General features: G+C 51.3%; 1 protein-coding gene across 1 annotated transcript; it reads left to right on the forward strand.

Moving 5' to 3' along the window:
• Positions 1–17,462: 17,462 nt before the first annotated feature.
• LOC122447532 (protein FAM214B-like) lies at positions 17,463–19,743 on the forward strand. Its single transcript, XM_043478180.1, has one exon. The coding sequence runs from the start codon at positions 17,682–17,684 to the stop codon at positions 19,332–19,334; it is 1,653 nt and encodes a 550-aa protein (XP_043334115.1). The 5' UTR covers positions 17,463–17,681; the 3' UTR covers positions 19,335–19,743.
• The last annotated feature ends 1,063 nt before the right edge of the window (positions 19,744–20,806 follow it).

The following is a 20,806-nucleotide window of genomic DNA, read 5'->3' on the forward strand; positions in this document are numbered from 1 at the left end:
TGTGTGTCCACTGCTCTGCTGCATACCCCTCCCTTCAGGGGCCCCGCTGCCCTCCCTCGTCTCCCCAGCCCAGATCCCAAGAAGTCCCGTTTCTGCGGCTCTCTCAGCAGCACCAGCCCCGCTCCGCCCCGTGGAGGTGGTCCCCGCACCTCCAGTCTGAGCTCAGGTGGCCTTAGTCTGATTCGTCATCTCCCTTTTCTCATCCCGCCATGGGTTGCCGAGGGTCACAGGAGGAGAGGTACACGCAGTCCCACAGATTAAGGAACCGAGCTAAAGGTCCCCAGCAGCCCTTACTTAGGGAGGGCTCCCTCTCCACTCTCCCCCTGAACCATCACGACTCTCCTCAGGCCCGTGACCCCCGGCCTCCCTTGCCCAGCAGCTGCCTGTGCCCCCTGCTACCCAGCCTGACAGCCAAAGGGGCTGGTGACAGAGATGCCCTCGTGCCTGCAGCGGGCAGACATGCTCCAGGAGCCCTCTGTCCTCCCAGGACCCACCCCCTACCTCCCCTCCTTGGATCAGCGCACTTCCTTCTCTGTGGCTACATGGCCTCCTAGGAGCGGCGGCCTAGACAGGTGGGCGCCTGGGGCTCAGGATGGGGCCTGCCCCTCGCCTCCTGGCCTGGGCGACCGTGTCCTCCTTTGCGGCTGGTTCCCTGTCCTTCCGAGTCTGTGAGGGTCCAGGCCTGGCCCTGCCACTGACTTCCCACCAGTGACCCACAAGCCTGGGCCGCACTTTTCTTCTCTTCATTGTTTAAAAAAGCTGCATAGCCAGCATGTGGATTCATCTCGGTGAAACTCAACCAGGGAGGAGCGCATGTGGTGAAGAGTACCCCACTCACCACAACTAGAGAGAGCCCCCATGCACCTTCTGGGGTTCCCACCTCAGGGCACTGCAGAGCACATGTGGGCCCTGGGAACAGACTTCGTGAAAGTGGAGAGACCAGGCTTGCCAGCTGCAGACCCCTCACGTGTTTAACGAGCCAAGTCTCTCAGCATCCAGACCTGGTCATTCCATGTTCCTACTAGAAGAAAGGTTTTCCTTTAACAAAAACATTAGATGCAGAAAAGCAATAATCTACCTTTGAAACTTAAAGTGTAATCAGTGATTCACAGAGCTCACAAAATGGAGCAAAAAACAGATCCTCTGTAATAAATTAATCACATTCATTAAACAAAAATCTAAAATAACTTGCAGTACATAAAATTCCAAGAAATAAATTGAAGAAATGGTTACAGCAATTAATAAAAATCACCTATTGTTGTCCCAGTTTCATATCCATCTTGCTAATTGATTCTCCACCCTGAAAAAAAAGACCATGTCTCATTCCTTTATATGAAGTTGTGTAAACTCATCTCTAGGAGTACGAACTCCAGGTGTCGGGAGCTGGGCCTGCCCCAGCTCCATAAGCGGCTGTGGCCGTGGCCGTGGGGCCTGGTGCAGGGCAGCTGGCATGGGCAGGCATCCAGCGGACTCTGTCAGGTGGACATTCCACTTCCGAGCTGCCCATGAGGCACCTCTGGCTATGTGGGGGATCAGGCCTCGCCGAATGGTCGGCGGGGCCGAGAACTGGGTTTCTGTTTTATTTTATTTTACAGATTTAAATGTAACTCAACCACCATGGCCCAGTGGCTCCTGAATTGGGATGAGCAGCCCTGATGGCTGTTTCCTGCAGAAAAGCTGGTCTCCTCACCATGCAGATGCGGAATGGCAAGCTCAGGCAAGGAGCCGGCCTGCAAGTCCTCCTTTTCCCTCCCCAACCAGCGTTCATACTGCAGGTCCCCGGAAATGCTGCTGACTCAGAGCTTCTCTAAGCAAAACAGTCATCAGAGAGGTCAGAAAAGTGCAAAAGAGGAAAAGATCTGTGATAAATACAAGACTGTATTTATCAACAATCAAATGCGATCACACGTCCTCTTAAAGACACAGTTTAGAGTTCTTATGTGTGAGAATGACAGCTTTTTTCATCCAACTATCCATGGAATGGAAGCTAAACCAGGAGAATCCATAGGTGTGGGTCTCACCAGGAAGACTATACAATAAATATCGTGGTTAAAAATGTCGACTTAGTTGGAATTTTTTAAAAGATATTTTTGATGTGGATCATTTTTTTAAGTCTTTATTGAATCTGTTACAATGTTGCTTCTTTTTTAAAACTTATTTTTTGCTCAAGTATAATTGCTTTATAGTATTGTGTCAGTCTCTGCCAAACATCAGCATGAAGTTGCTTCTGTTTTATGTTTTGATTTTTCAGCCACAAAGCATATGGGACCTTAGTTCCCTGACCAGGAATTGAACCTGTACCTCCAGCATTGGAAGGCAAAGTCTTAACCACTGGACCACCAGGGTAGTCCCTGAAAGTTTTTTAAAAAGTAGTGGCTCCCTAACTTTTGGGTCATGTGACCTTGGGCAGGTTGTTGAGCCTCTGATCCTCACTTTATCTGTAAAGTGGGAATCAGGATATACTTCACAATGTTATGCTAAGTCGCTTAAGTTGTGTGCCTCTGTGCGACCCCATGGACTGTAGCCCACCAGGCTCCTCTGTCCATGGGATTCTTTAGGCAAGAATACTGGAGTGGGTTGCCAGGCCTTCCTCCAGGGGATCTTCCTGGCCCACGATTGAAGCTGAGTTTTTCACGTCTCCTGCATTGGCAGATGGATTCTTTATCACTAGCGCCACCTGGGAATCCCCATTTCGTAAGATTGTTAGCGTTAGTCGCACAGTCGGGTCCAACTTTTTGCGACCTCATGGACTGTAGCCTACCAGGCTCCTTGGTTCATGGGATTTTCCAGGCAAGTGTACTGGAGTGGGTTGCCATTTCTTTCTCTAGGGGGATCTTCCCAACCCAGGGATCGAACCCAGGTCTCTCACATTGTAGGCAGATGCTTTACCGTCTGAGCCACCAGGGGACTGCTGAGGGTTAAATAAGACAAAGATGAACAAGGCTTCAGCCCAAACATGGCAGACATTGGATAAATGTCAGGTGTCATCGACTTGTTACCCCCTCTTCCCCACGTAGCAAGGACTGCAGCTCCCACGGCAGGTTCATGCTTCTCCACTGGTCTTCATAGTGCAGGTGATCTCCCATTGATGGACTTGAGCTCCTCAACCTTGGCACAAAGCTGAAGACCATGCGGCCTGGTCCCCAGCAGCCCCCAGTGGGCACCAGAGGGTCATGAATCGCCGGGAAGCAGGTGCAAGGTCAAAGGGGGAAGGGGGCGTAAGCTCTACACAATGAAAACAGGAACCAGCCCCTGGACGACCCCACCAGACCCCTGAAAACTAAACTGGATAAAAGGGGACCCCCAAAATGTTCAGTTTTAATTGGAGTCCCTCTTTCAAGAAGAGACACGTACCAATGGTCCCACAATCCAGTGAAGGCTGTGCTTGCCATTTAAGACGCATCCTCCCCAGCACCAACCATAGCAGAGTTGTGGGTCACTCTGTGTGTGTTTGTGGGTTACTCCGTGTGTGTGTTTGTGGGTCACGTGTGTGTGTTTGGGTTGGGAGTTTGTTTTGGAGAGAGACAGCTTTCGCTTGTTTGATTTTTGTAGAATAATAAATAACAGTTGGCAAGAAATTCTGCCAGGATGCGGCCACAGTGGTCAAGTTCCCAAACAATCTTCAGTGGTCCTCGACAACCAAAAGCAGAAAGGACCTTCCCTGGGGAAAGACGAGGAAATACAGCGGACACCAGCAAGCCTCTACGTTTTGGCAGAAGTCCAGTGTCAAAGAAGCCTCCTTGCTCGGCCTACATCTGCCAATTGGTCATTCGTGATTCAGGTTAAAAACAAAACAGAAGCGAGCATTGTTCTGATCCTTGCCCTGATGACATCCCAAGAAAACTTGAGAGCTGGCAGGAGAGAAGAGCAGATAATGGTCAATGCTGTCACTTGACTTTAAAAAGCACGGATTTTTTCTTTTAAAGGAACATCTTCAGTTTCCAAGACTGTACACGACTTCTCACTGCAGCTCAAAATTTTCCACTGGGCTCCCTCCTGGTGATTTTGGACGCACGCAGCAGTAAGTGGCAGCTTGCAGCTAGCAACAGCAAGCAGTAGCTAGAAGCAGGGTCTTAGTCTCCCAGACCAGGAGTCCTAACCACTGGACCACAGGTGCCAGCAGTTAGGGCTAAGGTCCCTAGTCTTGCCTGCCTAGTCAAGAATGAACTCAGTCAAAGAGGCAGAAGGTACAAAGTAATAAGTTTATTGGAAAGAAAAGTACTTGCCGAAAGACGCATGGGTGAGTTCAGGGAGAGAGTCGTGCATTTGGGAAGTTTAAATCCTGTATAAATTGTCAGTTTTCTGGGTCTGTGTCTTCCCTCAGACCAATCACCTTGCTTTGTCCCCACTGTCTCAGGACCCTTCCCTGGGATGCACACACACACCCTCGCCATGATGGATCTTGAAGTGAAGGCTTCTGGGAGGAGAAAGACTCATTATGGCCTGGAATTATCCTCTGACTTTTGACTCCAAGGAGCCTTTCTAGGCATGTGCCATGTCTCCCTTACCAGACAGGATTTTTTTCCTTTCTTTGTCCTTGCCATGATTACTCCCCTGGAGGTGTTTAACAAGAGACAAAGATTGGCTATTTACCTGTTTTTATTGGCTATTATTTCCTCAACTGGAGCCCATCTACCTCTTATCTCAGGGAATGCAAAGAGGAGGCTGGTTGATTGTAAATTTCCAACCTGGAGCCCATCTATCTCCTCCCTCACTGGGAACTGACAGGGCCCAGCACAGATGCAGCAGGATCTGCTGGCCACTAGGCAGGCCCGGCCACAGAGGCCAGGGGGTCGGCTCTGTCCTGGGACCACCTGCCACTCCCCTAGAAGAAGGACCATCCGTTCCCGCTTTGCCTGTAAACAGTGTTCCTCAGATCGGCATTCGAGGTCTATTGCAGTCACGGTTGATTTTTCTAGACTGAAAAGAATTATACTTTATTAAGGGCTTTGCTTGGCCTTCCCAGGTGGTGCAGTGGTAGAGAACCTGCCTGCCAATGCAGGAGACACAAGAGACATGGGTTTGATCCCTGAGTCAAGAAGATCCCCTGGAAGAGGAAATGGCAACCCACTCTAATATTCTTGCCTGGGAATCCTCATGGACAGAGGAGCCGGGCGGGTACAGTCCATGGGGTCGCAAAGAGCCAGACAAGCCTGAGCACACACGCACACACACACACATACACACAAGGGCTTTGTTCATCTGTGATAAATCATTGAAACCTCCAAATAGCACTTTGAAGACGTTTCTCTCAGCCCAGCAGCCTTTCTCAGGAGGGTCATGGGCTGAGGTCAGAGGGCATGGGGGAGGGGCTGCCCGCCCCTGCCGGGACCCTGATCGTCGCCCTCCTCCTCAGCTTGTCTCCCACCCACACACCCTCTCCACCCGCCACTTCTCCACATCTCTGTCACCGTCACCTGCAGCCGTGACTCACTACCTGGAACCACACTCCCCTTCTCTTCACCACCCGCCTGTCCTCACCTCTTCCCCAAAGCCCATCCAAGTCGCTCCATGGCCCTGGATCTAGTCTGTCTGTTTGGAGATGCTGGGGTATTGGCTGGTGGAGCAGACAGTCCAATTCAGACTTGATCTCCAGGCTCTGATCATCAATCGTCATTTAAGCCCAGGCTCCAGTTGCATCACCTCCCAGAGGCCCCAAGTGTCCATGTTCCCAGGCGGCCTCATTCCCGCCCCCCACGAACACTCGGGGTCATGGCCCAAAGGACAGAGTCCTGACACACACGTGCCTAAGTGAGAGCTCAGCTCCTCACCCACCCTCAAGTCCAGTTCTGTGACGGAGAACAAAGCAAGCAGGACAGGGGTGACAGCAGACAGGTCAGGGTGAGGAGCCCCCCGACCCCGTTCTCAAGAACCTGCTGGAGGACGCACTCCAGCAAAATGAGGGGGTGAAGCAAAGAAGATACGAGATAAGACTCCAGGAAGCATGAGCCCAATATAGCGGGGGCAGTGGGCAGACCTGCAGGACTGTCCAGATGGGGGTGGGAGCAAGGAGCCAATGGAGCAGAGGGGTCAGAACCACATCCGCTCCAGTGGCTATTCCTGAGCGTGTGACAGGCGCGTGGAAGAGCAGGGAAAACTGAACAATAGACACACAGAGAACCGAGCGAAAGGAAGTGCAGGCCCTGTAGCTTTGAGGGTGGGTGGTGGCAGGAGAAGGACTGTAAACAGCAAACTCCGTCCAGAAGTGATTTCCTCTGTAGTTAACATAACATAAAGAACCAGCTTTGTTGTCTTGTTGTTTTTGTTTTTGCCAAGAGGCCTGTGGGATCTTAGTCCCTTGATCAGGGATGGAACCCTAGCCTCCCTGCAGTGGAAGCACGTAGCCTTCACCACTGAATTTCCAGGGAAGTCCCTGTGGAACCAGTATTTATTTTACCAAAATATGAGATGTGGATTTGTTATGAGGATGGAGGAAGGGGCGGGTGCTGGGTGGAAGCCGCCGGTGTAAGGAGAAGCCAGCCCTCCAAATATTACAGAAGCAGGCAGAAGACCCAGATCAGGAAACAGCAGAAGAAGCATATTGTTTAGAGATCAGAGCAGGGGTGGGAGTGAGGAAGGGGGGGTCACTGTCAGAAACGAGGGCTTTGCTTGCTGTCAAGGCATAGTGCTGCCATGAGTAGAGGGTCGGGCAGAAGACTGAGCTATTTCCTTGAAAGCCTTTTAGTTCCACTTGAGACCTTTTAGTACACTTATTATTTGGATAAAATTTTCAAAATAGTACTTTGGTCAGTATTTAGTTAAGCATTGTGAAATACACTTAAACTCTGTATTTTACAAATTTAAATAATGGATGTAGATTTGCTAGGACACTCGGCAAGGGTCTGGTCCCAAATGAGAAAGACCTGGGAAGCAGGACCTCCCAGGCACACAGTCCCGCCCACCATAGCTCCCAAGGCGCAAGGAGTAGGGTCACTGCTGATGGCGTCTGACTTAACTGGTTTGAAACACAAGACTTCTGACAACTACACCTTTAACCTGTTTTCGTGATGGAGAGGAATTTCAATTCGGTTCAGTTCAGTCGCTCAGTTGTGTCCGACTCTGCGACCCCATGGACTGCAGCACACCAGGCTTCCCTGTCCATCACCAACTCCGAGACCTTACTCAAACTCATGTCCATCGAGTTGGTGATGCCATCCACCCATCTCATCCTCTGTCATCTCCTTCTCCTGCCTTCAATCTTTTCCAGCATCAGGATCTTTTCCAATCAGTCGGTTCTTCCTATCGGGTGGCCAAAGGTTCATCTTCAGCATCAGTCCTTCCAATGAATATTCAGGACTGATTTCCTTTAGGATGGACTGATTGGATCTCCTTGCTGTCCAAGGGACTCTCAAGAGTCTTCTCCAACACCACAGTTCAAAAGCATCAATTCTTCGGTGCTCAGCTTTCTTTATAGTCCAACTCTCACATCCATATATGACTACTGGAAAAACCATAGCTTTGACTAGATGGACCTTTGTTGGTAAAGTAATGTCTCTGTTTTTATTTATTTATTTTTCCATTTATCTTTATTAGTTGGAGGCTAATTAACTTTACAATATTGTAGTGGTTTTTGCCATACATTGACATGAATCAGCCATGGATTTACATGTATTCCCCATCCCGATCCCCCCTCCCACCTCCCTCTCCACCCGATCCCTCTGGGGCTTCCCAGTGCACCAGGCCCGAGCACTTGTCTCATGCATCCAACCTGGGCTGGTGATCTGTTTCACCCTAGATAATATGCATGCTGTTCTCTCAAAACATCCCCACCCTCGCCTTCTCCCAATAGAGTCCAAAAGTCTGTTCTGTACATCTATGTCTTCTTTTTCTATTTTGCATATAGGGGGGGGTTCAAATTAAAACCATTTTCTTTTTTCTTTTTTAAAATTCCATATATATGTGTTAGTATACTGTATTGGTCTTTATCTTTCTGGCTTACTTCACTCTGTATAATGGGCTCCAGTTCATCCATCTCATTAGAACTGATTCAAATGAATTCTTTTTAATGGATGAGTAATATTCCATGGTGTATATGTACCACAGCTTCCTTATCCATTCGTCTGCTGATAGGCATCTAGGTTGCTTCCATGTCCTGGCTATTATAAACAGTGCTGCGATGAACATTGGGGTGCACGTGTCTCTTTCAGATCTGGTTTCCTCAGTGTGTATGCCCAGAAGTGGTATTGCTGGGTCATATGGCAGTTCTAGTTCCAGTTTTTTAAGAAATCTCCACACTGTTCTCCATAGTGGCTGTACTAGTTTGCATTCCCACCAACAGTGTAAGAGGGTTCCCTTTTCTCCACACCCTCTCCAGCATTTATTGCTTGTAGACTTTTGGATAGCAGCCATCCTGACTGGCGTGTAATGGTACCTCATTGTGGTTTTGATTTGCATTTCTCTAATAATGAGTGATGTTGAGCATCTTTTCATGTGTTTGTTAGCCATCTGTATGTCTTCTTTGGAGAACTGTCTGTTTAGTTCTTTGGCCCACTTTTTGACTGGGTCATTTATTTTTCTGGAATTGAGCTGCAGGAGTTGCTTGTATATTTTTGAGATTAATCCTTTGTCTGTTTCTTCATTTGCTATTATTTTCTCCCAATCTGAGGGCTGTCTTTTCACCTTACTTATAGTTTCCTTTGTAGTGCAAAAGCTTTTAAGTTTCATTAGGTCCCATTTGTTTAGTTTTGCTTTTATTTCCAATATTCTGGGAGGTGGGTCATAGAGGATCTTGCTGTGATTTATGTCGGAGAGTGTTTTGCCTATGTTCTCCTCTAGGAGTTTTATAGTTTCTGGTCTTACATTTAGATCTTTAATCCATTTTGAGTTTATTTTTGTGTATGGTGTTAGAAAGTGTTCTAGTTTCATTCTTTTACAATTGGTTGACCAGTTTTCCGAGCACCACTTGTTAAAGAGGTTGTCCTTTTTCCATTGTATATCCTTGCCTCGTTTGTCGAAGATAAGGTGTCCATAGGTTCATGGATTTATCTCTGGGCTTTCTATTCTGTTCCATTGATCTATATTTCTGTCTTTGTGCCAGTACCATACTGTCTTGATGACTGGCTTTGTAGTATAGTCTGAAGTCAGGCAGGTTGATTCCTCCAGTTCCATTCTTCTTTCTCAGATTACCTTGGCATTCGAGGTTTTTTGTATTTCCATACAAATTGTGAAATTATTTGGTCTAGTTCTGTGAAAAATACCGTTGGTAGCTTGATAGGGATTGCATTGAATCTATAGATTGCTTTGGATAGTATAGCCATTTTCACAATATTGATTCTTCCAGTCCATGAACATCTGGGGTACTTTTCTGCTGGAGTTGCTTTTAGGCACATAATCTGTGGGTTTTATTTATTTTTCCTCCCAGTTAGGTTGCCCTCCGAGATTCGAAAACTTCCCCCAGAACTGCCAGTGCGAGGGTTTCTTGGTGTTTGGAAACTTCCTCTATTAAGACTCCCTTCCCGGGACAGCTCTCTGTCCCTAGCTCTTTTGTCTCTCTTTTTATCTTTTATATTTTGTCCTACCTCCTTTTGAAGACAATGGGCTGCTTTTCTGGGCACCTGATGTCCTCAGCTAGCGATCAGAAGTTGTTTTGTGAAGTTTGCTCAGTGTTCCATTGTTCTTTCAATGAATTTGTAGGGGAGAAAGTGGTCTCCCCGTCCTATTCCTCTGCCATCTTGGCTCCTCCCCTGTCTCTGCTTTTTAATATGCTCTCTGGGTTGGTCATAACTTTTCTTCCAAGGAGCAAGCATCTTTTAATTTCATGGCTGCAATCACCATCTGCAGAGATTTTGGAGCTCAAAAAAATAAAGTCTGTCACTGTTTCCATTGTTTCCCCATCTATTTGCCATGAAGTAATGGGACTGGATGCCATGATCTTAGTTTTCTGGATGTTGAGTTTTAAGACAACATTTAGGAATTTAGGGAAACTTAAGAAGAAGGGATGGTTTCTGACCTGGAACACCCAGGTCAGCTGTCTACACTGCTCAGGCCATTTTCTCCCTCCTCCCTCTTTCCCACCTATAGGCCCTAAAACAAGGGGTTTGGGGAAACCAGGAAGACTTCGTCCTGAGCTCTTGTCCTTATAAATTTGGGATTATCAAGTCCTCCGTGGAGGCAATTCACATCTTCCTTATTCACACAGCAGCATCCTGTCCCCATATGCACAGTGAATGAAATTTAAGACTTTGAGCCCCACCCAAGAGCCAGTGGTTACTAACATCCCTGAAGGCCCTTACTTAGGGCAATTCTTTCTGTACAGACAAAGCGATGATACATTTCCCAGGGGCTGGTGGAATCCTGGGCCAAATGAACCCCAGCAAGCATCGGACGTGGTCACAGGCACAGAGCAGAGAGAGAACAAGTATTCACATCCCGGAGGGTTTATGACCCACTAAGGACGCTGTGGACTGACAGAGCCAGCAGCTTGAGAAGGTGCCTGAGGAGAAGGGGGTGGGAGTTGGGGTGATTTTCTGCTGGAACCGTCAGGCAAAAACCTCAGGAAGCAGGTGGGGCTCGTAGACTGGCCGTAGCGCCTGCAGCCGCTTGTCCCAACTCTTCCTGCCAGTGCTGGCTCTCTGTCCTGTCACCCACCATCACCCTGCCATCCATCTGCTGAATGAGAGAACGTCCGGCTCTAAGTGGGGGTGGTGATGAAGCAGTTACGGAGTGTTCACTTAAAACACTGTCGTTTAACTAAACTGCTGACCCTTCCTCACACCCCTGCCTGGGGTTCCCAGGGACCCCCTGGGAACAATTCTCATTGTCTAAAATTGTGTCATTCCTGGTTGGGGCTCATGACACCAACTTAGAGCAAAATGGACAGGAGCCGTCAGCCACATCTACACAATTGTCATAAAACTGAGAAACCATAAGATTTCAGGTAACGTTACTCACCATTTTGGAATACAAAACACTGAGTTCCACGGGCTTCATCTCTCTAGTCACCACTATAACCCTGTGTTCAGGAGACAGGAAATGTCAGTCATATCCAACTCTTTATGACCCCAAGGACTATAGCCCGCCAGGCTCCTCTGTCCATGGGATTCTCCAGGCAAGAACACTGGAGTGGGTTGCCATTCCCTTCTCCAGGGGATCTTCCTGACCCAGGGATCAAACCTGCATCTCTTGCATTGCAGGCAGACTCTTTATCACCTGAGCCAACGGAGAAGACCTGGTAAATCCTTGTTCCTGAGTTAATGAATGAACGGTCAGCACACTTATAAAAAAATTCTCCAAGTCCTTTCTGGATATTTATCGGAAGAAAACACAACAGTAACTTGAAAAGATCTTCACCCTCACATTCACTGCAGAATTATTTACAACAGCCAAGATCTGGAAACAACATAAATGTCCATCAGTGTTTGAATGGATAAAGATGTGCTCCCCACACAATGGGACAGTATTTGTTCAGCCACAAAGAATGAGATCCTGCCGTTTGCAACACGTGGATGGACCCCAAGGGCATTATGCTCAGTGAAGTAAGTCAGACAAAGACAAACACTGTGTGACCTCACTTCAAACAGCAGACAGACACCGAGCTCATAGACAGAGAACACAGACGGATGGTGGTTAGAGGGAGTGGCAGGGGTTGGGGCGTGGGCGAAAGGGAGTCAAAGGCTGCAAACTTGTAGTTATGTAATAAATAAATCATGAGGATGCCACATACAGCATGGCGACTGTAGGTAATAATTCTGCATGCATATGTGAAAGCTGCTAAGAATAGACCCTAAAAGTGCTCCTCATGAGGAAAAACCCAAAATTCTGTAATATGGATGCTGACTGATGTTCGTTAGACTAACTGGGGTGATCATTCCACAGAATGTACAAATATTGAATCACTATATTGTATGCCTGTAACCTATATAATGTTAGATGTCAACTACACCTCAATAAAAACAAAACAGAAAAAAAACCAAAGCAACAAAAGCAAACTCTCCAGGGCAAGAAACAAAGGGCAAAACATTTACTCCTATAGAAATGTCACTGTTGTAAAAAATGCACAGAACATTTTGAGGCTCCAAGAAAATGTTTTTAAAATCCCTGATCTCATGAAAGTGAGAGGTTGAGCTCAGGCCCTTGAAAGCACTCTCATCACGAGAATGAATGTCAAACTCTGTGCGTGAAAAAGAAGGAAAATCCTGAAAGTCACCCAGGGAGAGGTGACCTGCCCGCTGTGAAAGCGCAGAAAAGGGAACTGAATAAATGGATCCGATTTAAGGAAACAACTCACTTCTATGGTGGGGGTGACAGTGTTTAATGGGGAGAATAAAGTGAGAGGGAAATGAAAGAAAAACTGGGGAGACTTGTTTAGGGAGAAAAAATTTAAAGATGAAAAGTTTCCATTTCAAAGCTCCCTCTTCCCAGCATCTTTCTGAACAGAGCTTGACCAGAAACCAAAACGGGGCAGCAGAATTTACACACAGGGAGCTGGTGACCGCATCAGGGCCCAGAAGGGACCCCCAGACCATTGTTCTCATGAAGGGACCCTGGGCCGCGACTGGGGACTTGCACACCCGCTCGGGCCGCACTCGCATCCATGTCCGCTCGGTGTCGGCTCTGAGCCACACAGGAATGTAATTCCTCACTGGACCGGGCGGTGCCTCCCCAGCTCAGCCACTTCTGCACGAGCAGCCTGGTTGCAGAGAAACCTTCAGACATTTTCAAGACCCAGGTCCCTCACTGATGAAGATTCGTCCAGGAGCGGCTTCCATGGCCGTGGGGCCCGGGTCAGGAGGGCGAGTTCAGGGTCCTCCCTCACTCCTGAAGGGACGTCGGGCTCGTCCCTGTCCTGGTCTCAGATAGTGATCCTCAGGTATAGATCGCGCAGGGTGACTGTGTAGACAAGCTCTGTGCCCCATCCACTTGCACCAGCACAGCTCTGGAGACAGACCTGTGGTGGGCTGAAGGCAGGGCCATGGCCACACCAGGCGAGTCCAGCAGAACCAACACCCAGGCCTGGGCATCCAGGGGGCCTGAAGGGGCTCAGGATGAATCCCACGAGGAAAGAGCCCCACAGGGGAGGAAGCTGCCTGGGCAGGCCGGCCCCGGCCCAGCTCCTGCTGGACACCCAACGTGAGATGGATGGAACCTACAGTGTGCTCAGTCATTTCAGTCATGTCCGACTCTGTAACGTCATGGACCATAGCCCACCAGGCTCCTCTGTCCATGGGATTTTCCCATAAGAATACTGGAATGGGTTGCCATTCCCTTCTCCAGGGGGTCTTCCCGACCCAGGGTTCAAACCCACATCTCTGGTGTCTCCTGCATTGCAGGCAGATTCTTTACCACTGAGGCACCAGGGAAGCCCAAAACCCACAGAATCACAAGAAATAACAAACCACTGGATTTTTAAGCCATCAAAATTTGGAGTGTTTGCTACTCAGAACATATAACTTGAGCGAAAAGGCTAACGGAAGTTCTAAAGAAGTTTCCATCCTTGACAAAGCTCTGTTCCTTCCACAGACCGCTCTGAAGAGGAAGTCGTCACTGAGTGACTAAGGGCCTCTGGGTTCATGTCCATGAACAGAGCCTCTGTCCTAGGGTGGGAAGATGGAGCGGCAGGGAGTCACAGGGGCACCTGCCGGGCACCAGGGTCATCCAAACCCACCAGCTCAGCCACCTCCCAGCCCTCCCCCAGGGCCCACACAGTTGGCTTGCTAGAAATAAAATGCCAATTTTTACTCTTTTCAACTTCTCCTTTTAAAATTCAAATATCCACTGACACAGTCACTCTACGTACTACAGAAAAGCAGGGCAAACAGCCCTGGAGATGTGAGCCGGGGCCATGTCACCCCAGAGAAGCAGGGGGCCGCCAGGCCCAGGTGCTCTGCCCGGGGTGAGGGGTGGGGGCACCGGGCCCGGCGTTACAGCCAGGCTTCAAGCAGGTCTGCGCCTGGGGCTGATCCTTCCCCTGCCCAGTCACCCTCGGACCATCCACAAACCTGTCGCTCTTCCTGAGCTGGCCACCTCCCCAGGGGATCAGCCCCCAGATGCTGCCTGCCTGGCACAGCTCTGTGATCAAGAGCTGGGGCAGTGACCCTGGGCCACATGGCTCTCGTTGCCCTGACAGGGCAGGTCAGAGCAGTACCCAGAGGACAGGGGGGACAGGGTGACTGGAAGAGATGGAGACCAGAGGTGGGCTTCACGCTGACCGCAGCCGCTCATCTTAGGAAGCGGAATCAAGGGTCAGATTTCCAAGGAGAGGATATAAAAAGCCTCCAAGAGGGACAGCCTTTCACAGCTACAACATTTAACCCCAAATATTACTACGTCCCCTTCACCTGAATCTGGGTCCACACTGCATCACAGATGACAAAGAAAAACCAGTTGTCACTAGAAGTATTTATGACTAACCTCACAGAAGTTGGTTGATTGGGCAGAGTTGCTATTCGGTCACTAAGTCATGTCTGACTCTTTGCGACCCCAAGCACTGAAGGACACCAGGCTCCTCCACCATCTCCTGGAGTTTGGGCAGAATTACTCACGTGGTAAATGAAACCTGGTGCTACATTTCCAAGACCTCAAAAGGCCTGAAACTTAGGCAGGAAAGAGCTGGTCTTCCCCAGGAGCTCAGTGGGCAGACAAGAAGAGCAGTCATGCAGACCTGGCGTCACGACCCGCTGCCTGTTCCCCTGCGGCCGTGGGTCTCTCTGAGAGTCTAGTTAACGCTACAAAGTCTTCCCGAGAAAGACACATGTGACCACAAGCTTTGTGTATGGTCACGTGGAGCTTAGGGATCAGAAGCCATCCTTGTGGCTTTGCTGGCAGAGCGGGAGCTCCAGACTAAGAATCTTCCACGTGTTGCCTGGGGTCCTGCCCTGAGGCCGGGAGACAAGAGCTCACGTCCTGCTCTGCCATTTATGAGCTGTGGTCACACCACTTAACCCTCGACCACAGACTGGGGATCACATTGCATCTCAAGGATTGTAGTGAGGCTTAAAATCAGTTGAGAAGTCACCTGCTAGTGCATTATCTGTACACAAACACCTGTGAAAGCGATGCCTGAACAACACGTGGGTGACACTTGTCTGCAAGTCCTAAGAAAGTGCTGGCTCAGCTGAAAGACCCGGTTTCCAGGTCACCACTGGACACAGGCCGCCACAAACATGAGCAAGTCAGAGACAAACACCATACCTGGAGGGACCAGGGTTGGGGACCCCCAGCGGCCCGCCCAGCCAGTTCTGTGGGGATGGTTGTAAAGGACAGAAATGAAGGGTAAGCTGGTGGTAGTCCTTCTGGGCACCTCTCAACTGAGGGAGCTGATGAAACAATGTCATAGATGAGCTGGACCAAGAAGAGAGAGGCCCTGATTTTGGGAAAAATTGGAAGGAGGGCTGAGCACATAGAACTGGAGTCTCCCAGGGGCTCCTGCAGAGGCAATAGACGTCTGGTCCCTGTCGGCATTCTCCCGGTCACCTCCATTCCCAGGATCTCATCTCTGCTCTGCTTCACAGAAGGGAGAATTCCAGCCACCCCCATTTCTGCAGGTGTTTCATTCCAGGCACATGAGGTGGTGGGAAGAGCTCGGGTGGGGAATCAGGAGGAGTCTGGGTTCTGACACATCCCCTGTCTGGGCAAGTGCCTGCCTGTGTGTCTGGCTCAGCCATCCAATAAATGCTTGTGAAATGAAGAAATGAATGACCGTCTCTGAACCCCAAGCTTCCTCCTGTATAAGGGCAAACGTTGACCTCATCTGGGAATTGTTTTGCAGTGAGCTCCCATGTGTGAAGGCGCTGCAGGATCCATGGGCAAAGACAGCAGGTGGTGCAAGTGCATGGCCCCCCTCCACTGCTGAGGACCCTGAGAAACCATGTTGGGGGGCTCCTGGCCAGCGGGCCCTGGGGCTATCAGCAGAGTTGGCCGTCACACCTGCAGGGGAGACCCGGGCTTTGCCTTGATGTCACCTGTGCCCATGCAGCACGTGAGGCCTGCATAGGTCCACCTTTCAACCACACCTGCCTAATGTTAGCGGCACCTCTGCGGGGCTGAACCGTGTGCCCCGGGCTCAGGGTAAAAACCACATCAGGGTTACTCCTTACCCCACACTGAGCTCCATGGACCTGGGTGTCAGCTATTACAGGACACGAGATGTTAGTTACATGCAAGAAAATTTGCAGCGACATCCCACCCATAGATGGTCACTCTGCAGAGAACTTTTCTTAATAAAAGAAGAGTCTAAAATTAGTACTTGGGTTAGAGAAGTGAGCACTCACTGAACAAAATTCCCTGAAAACCTGCTGTGGGCAAGGCACTTGCCCTGACAGAGGCTGGCGCTGGGTGCTGGTGCTGGGTGCTAGGTGCTAGGTACTGAGTGCTGGATACTGGGCACTAGAAGAGGCAATGATATTTCTGTCCTCAGGGGTCTTTTCCCCTAAAAACAGGTAAGTAAACTCTCGGCGTCCCATGTCACCAAATGACCTCAGTGCAGAGTAACTGTGTGAACAACACACAGAACAGTCAGAGGGAAATGACTATCACTCCTAGAACCAAGAAAAGCAACTGAGTCCTGAGAGCAGGAGTGAGTTTCCCAGATGAAGAAAGCGAAACCCAGACGGCAGGAGCAGCTCCACCCAGAGATGCCAAGTGACCATCACCAAGTGCAGGAGGGCTGTCCCCACAGGTGTTCCCGCGGCCACTGGGGGTAGGTCCAGTGGGAGGTCAGGGTGGATGGGTGAGGTGGGGTGGGCACACAGTGGGGACATGGCGGGGCCCCCTCAGGGGCAGCTCTGCAGCTGGAAGCTCTCCCTGAGGTGCCCGCATGAGCACCCAGCCCCAGGGCCCACAGCTGCTCACTTCCAGAGGCCCCTCGGCACCAGAAAGTGGTCCCGCCCTCCACCTGCTCAGCCCCTGGCCAGCCCTGGACAGAGGGTCCGGGCCCCAGTGTCCCCAGGACCCCACCCCCCACATGCATGAACCCTCAAACAGGCGAAGTGAACAGAAGAATCAGCCAATAAAAAGGTGACGAGGGCCTGAATGCCGTCAGCAGAAAGGTGAGAACAGAGAAACCAGAGGCAAGATCAATGAGCTGCCCCCAGGGAGAGGAGGGCCTGGGAACACCCTGAAGCCAGTGAGGGGAGGCTGGACCCCACAGGGATGAGACGCGGGCCTGGGGAGGCTGAGGCCTGGGGAGCTTGGGGCCCTGGGGAGACTGGATCCCCGGAGATGAGACTGAGGTCTGGGGAGGCTGAGGCCTGGGGAGGCTGGGGCCCCAGAGGTTCCAGGCCCCAGTGGGACATCAATGCCAGGATGTGACCAATCATCGGCTGTGAGACAGTCAGATTCCAGGCCTCCAGATGTTGCTGGGCAACATGCCTGACTCTGCTCAGAGCCGTGCAGAGGTTTTCATCAAAGATGAAACAGAGGCAGCTATGTAACTGCTCCCATCCACTACCTCCCCAGTTGCAACGGGACTCACGGAACTACAGGTGTGGGGCGGGTGCGCCTGGAAGAATGGACAAGTACGGGGGGTCCAGCTGAGCCTAGGAGCTGCACGGAATGGTGGCAGTCACCTTACCAGTGCAGCAGGCATGGACCGGACTGCAAGCTAGGAGAGCAAGACATCAGCCAGGAAGAGGGAACACACAGCTAGGCTTAAGGCCTCCTCATCGGGATGTCCCCAGGCCCCCCAGCCCAAGCCCAGCATAAAGGCTGTGGGGGGGGTCCCCCCTGACCGAAGGCAGGGCTTCATGCGCCACGTGCAAGCGGAGACGTCTCCATCCTCAGAGCCAGAGGCTGGCCCTTCGCAGCCTGCAGTCAGGCAGGGGGCCCTCCAGGGTGGCCTGCTCATGGGCTACAGCCCAGCAGGGGGGGCGACATCCCCCGGGGTCTACCAGGTATCCATCTTTTCCCCTCCAGCTGGTGCCTCTGAGCCTCCTAGGGCCCTGAAATGGCCAGCCCCATCTACCGAGGGTCCCAGGGAGCTGAAGAGAGGCCCCGGACTAGGGGCCAGAGAGGGACTACCCCCTGAAGAGCCACCCACTGTCGGGCTCTTGGGCCCAGAGGGACTGGGGCTGGGACTGGGGCTGAAACTGTGCGTGGCCAGCCAACATTTCTGCCATCACGGCCTCTGTGTTGTGGAACAAGGAGGTAGCTCCACCTCACCTTGGACTTTGGGGGCCCGAAGTTCCCCCTTGCCCCCATCAAATGCTTCCTGCAGTACTTTGCACACCAGAGACTGGGCTTCCCCAGATCCAAGGGGACAGGGGTCCCTGGGGGTGTCCCTGGGGCCAGCCCCTCCAGGCCAGCTGCACACACTTGACACTGATTTGCACAGTCTTGCACAAATAGGGGGTAAGAGCCTACTGTCTGGGGTGGGCAATGGGGGCAGCCCCTGGCCTAGGGAGTCCCCTGGCACTGCCAATGGGTGCAGCCCCGAGCACACACCCCCTGGCCCTGGACCTCCAGGCCCCTGCCCCACCAAGCGAAGGCTGCTTCCTGCTGGAGAAGCCCTGGATGTCAGCTCTGAGGATGAGGGGCCAGCCCCTCGGAGGCGCCGGGGAACCCTGGGCCACCCTCCTGCTGCCAACAGTTCTGATGCCAAAGCCACACCCTTCTGGAGCCACCTGCTGCCTGGGCCCAAGGAGCCTGTGCTGGACCCAACAGACTGTAGTCCCATGGGGCGGAGGCTGAAAGGTGCCCGTCGCCTGAGGCTGAAAGGTGCCCGTCGCCTGAAGCTGAGCTCCCTGGGAAGCCTCCGGAAGGGACCAGGCCTGCTGAGCCCTCCCAGTGCCTCCCCTGTTCCCACGCCTGCTGTCAGCCGTACCCTGTTGGGCAACTTTGAGGAATCATTGCTGCGAGGACGCTTTGCACCGTCCGGCCACATTGAGGGCTTCACAGCAGAGATCGGAGCTAGTGGGTCCTACTGCCCTCAGCATGTCACGCTGCCCGTCACTGTCACCTTCTTTGACGTTTCTGAGCAAAATGCCCCGGCTCCCTTCCTGGGCGTCGTGGACCTGAGTCCCCTGGGGAGGAAGGGTTACAGCGTGCCCAAGGTGGGCACCATCCAAGTGACCTTATTTAACCCCAACCAGACTGTGGTGAAGATGTTCCTCGTGACCTTTGACTTTTCGGACATGCCTGCTGCCCACGTGACCTTCCTGCGCCACCGCTTCCTTTTGGTGCCTGTGGGTGAGGAGGGGAATGCTGGTCCTGCCCGCCGCCTCCTCTGCTACTTACTGCACCTCAGGTTCCGGAGCTCCCGCTCAGGCCGCTTAAGCCTGCATGGCGACATCCGCCTGCTTTTTTCCCGCCGGAGCCTGGAATTGGACACAGGGCTCCCCTACGAACTGCAGGCTGTGACCGAGGCCCCTCACAATCCATGTTACTCACCTTTGCCCTGACTGTCAATGCCCTGAACCCCCTGTGGGCCAAAGACCTGCCCATCCTGCTCCATCCTGGACAGAGTGAACACGTGGAGAGGTGGCGAGAGACCTCTCAGGCTTGCATTAAAGCCTTCACCATGCTCATGCCCAAACTGACCATTTGGGTGTTTAAAGCTTCTGACCTTACCACACGCTGCCCTGTTCTGGGTCCTCCACGTGCCGGCCCCTCCCTTGGATTTCCCAGGCTGGCTGCGACGGTGGGGAGGAACTGGAGCTACCCTGAGGTTGTCCTAAGTTCCCAGGCAAGTCATGCCAGCATTGCCTCCCTGTCCTGGGCAGGGGCCATTTATTATTTTATTTATTTTTAATTTATAATTTATTCAAATTGGATTGCCTTGGTAACCTCCCAAACCTGATAATTGGCATTGCCCCCTCCTTTCCCACTCTCAGATATTGCTCCAACCTCAGGAGTTGAAGAGGCTGATGTGGGGGCTGTGGGAGCAGTGTTCTCCCTCAGCTGAGAGCAGAGAAGTTATCCCAGAAGAACTGAGTCACCAGTCAAAGACTCAGCTTCCCCTATCCTTCCCAATGCCTTTCACTTCCCTGACCTCACCCCTCCTGAAAGCCAACTTGTGTGTGTGTGTATGTTCGTGTGTGTGTGTATGTGTGTGTTGTGTGTGTGGTACGGACATGAGAGAGAGAGTGTGTGCATGCAGTTGCGCACACATCTAGGACTCCAGACCCTGGTTGTCCCTCTCCTTCTTCTGCCTGTGTCTCTTTGCTTTGGGGTCCTGACTGAGGAAGGTGTTCAGGGTACAGAGTCAGGGCCAAGGACTAGGGTGCCTCCTCCCTCCTGGCCAGATTCTGACCCACCTACCTCAGTTGGGGTGAGGGGCACCCCTCAAACTCAGTCATGTAGTTACCAACTACCCCATTCCCCAGTCTAGACTCTGACCCAGCCTTAGCTCTGATGCCTGGGGCTGGGCTGAGGGGAACAAACATTTGCTGAAACTTGAAAAAAAAAAAACAACCCAGGAAAAAAAATCGCACCTGGTACTTTTTTTTTAGAAAAAAAAAGAAAGAAAGAAAGAATAAATTCTTGTTTGGGAAACTTGAAAAAAAAAAAAAAAAAAGATGAAACAGAGCAGCAGTGGGCACAGCCCTGTTCCCCGGCGAGACGGATGATTGTCTGCCTGGATAGCCTGAGCTGTGAACTGACGTGGGAGCCTTGGGAGTGAAACAGCCGCGGCTCTGGGTCCAAGTCTTGCGTGGGCCTGACAGCCCAACTGCTGAAGTGCCCTCAGGTTTTGCAAACAGCCCCAGGGCGTAGATGAGTAACTGTCCGAACCCTCTTTGCATCTCAGACAATAATGCTTTGAGAACCCAGACCTGTGACGTCGGTCTGCTCCCTTCCTGTTGTGTCGGTTTGCTGTAAAGTTAGAAGACCCTAAACCTTCTTACTCCTTGGAAGGAAAGTTATGACCAACCTA

Source organism: Cervus canadensis, chromosome 9 (assembly GCF_019320065.1).
Source record: "Cervus canadensis isolate Bull #8, Minnesota chromosome 9, ASM1932006v1, whole genome shotgun sequence".
Lineage (NCBI taxonomy): Eukaryota > Metazoa > Chordata > Mammalia > Artiodactyla > Cervidae > Cervus > Cervus canadensis.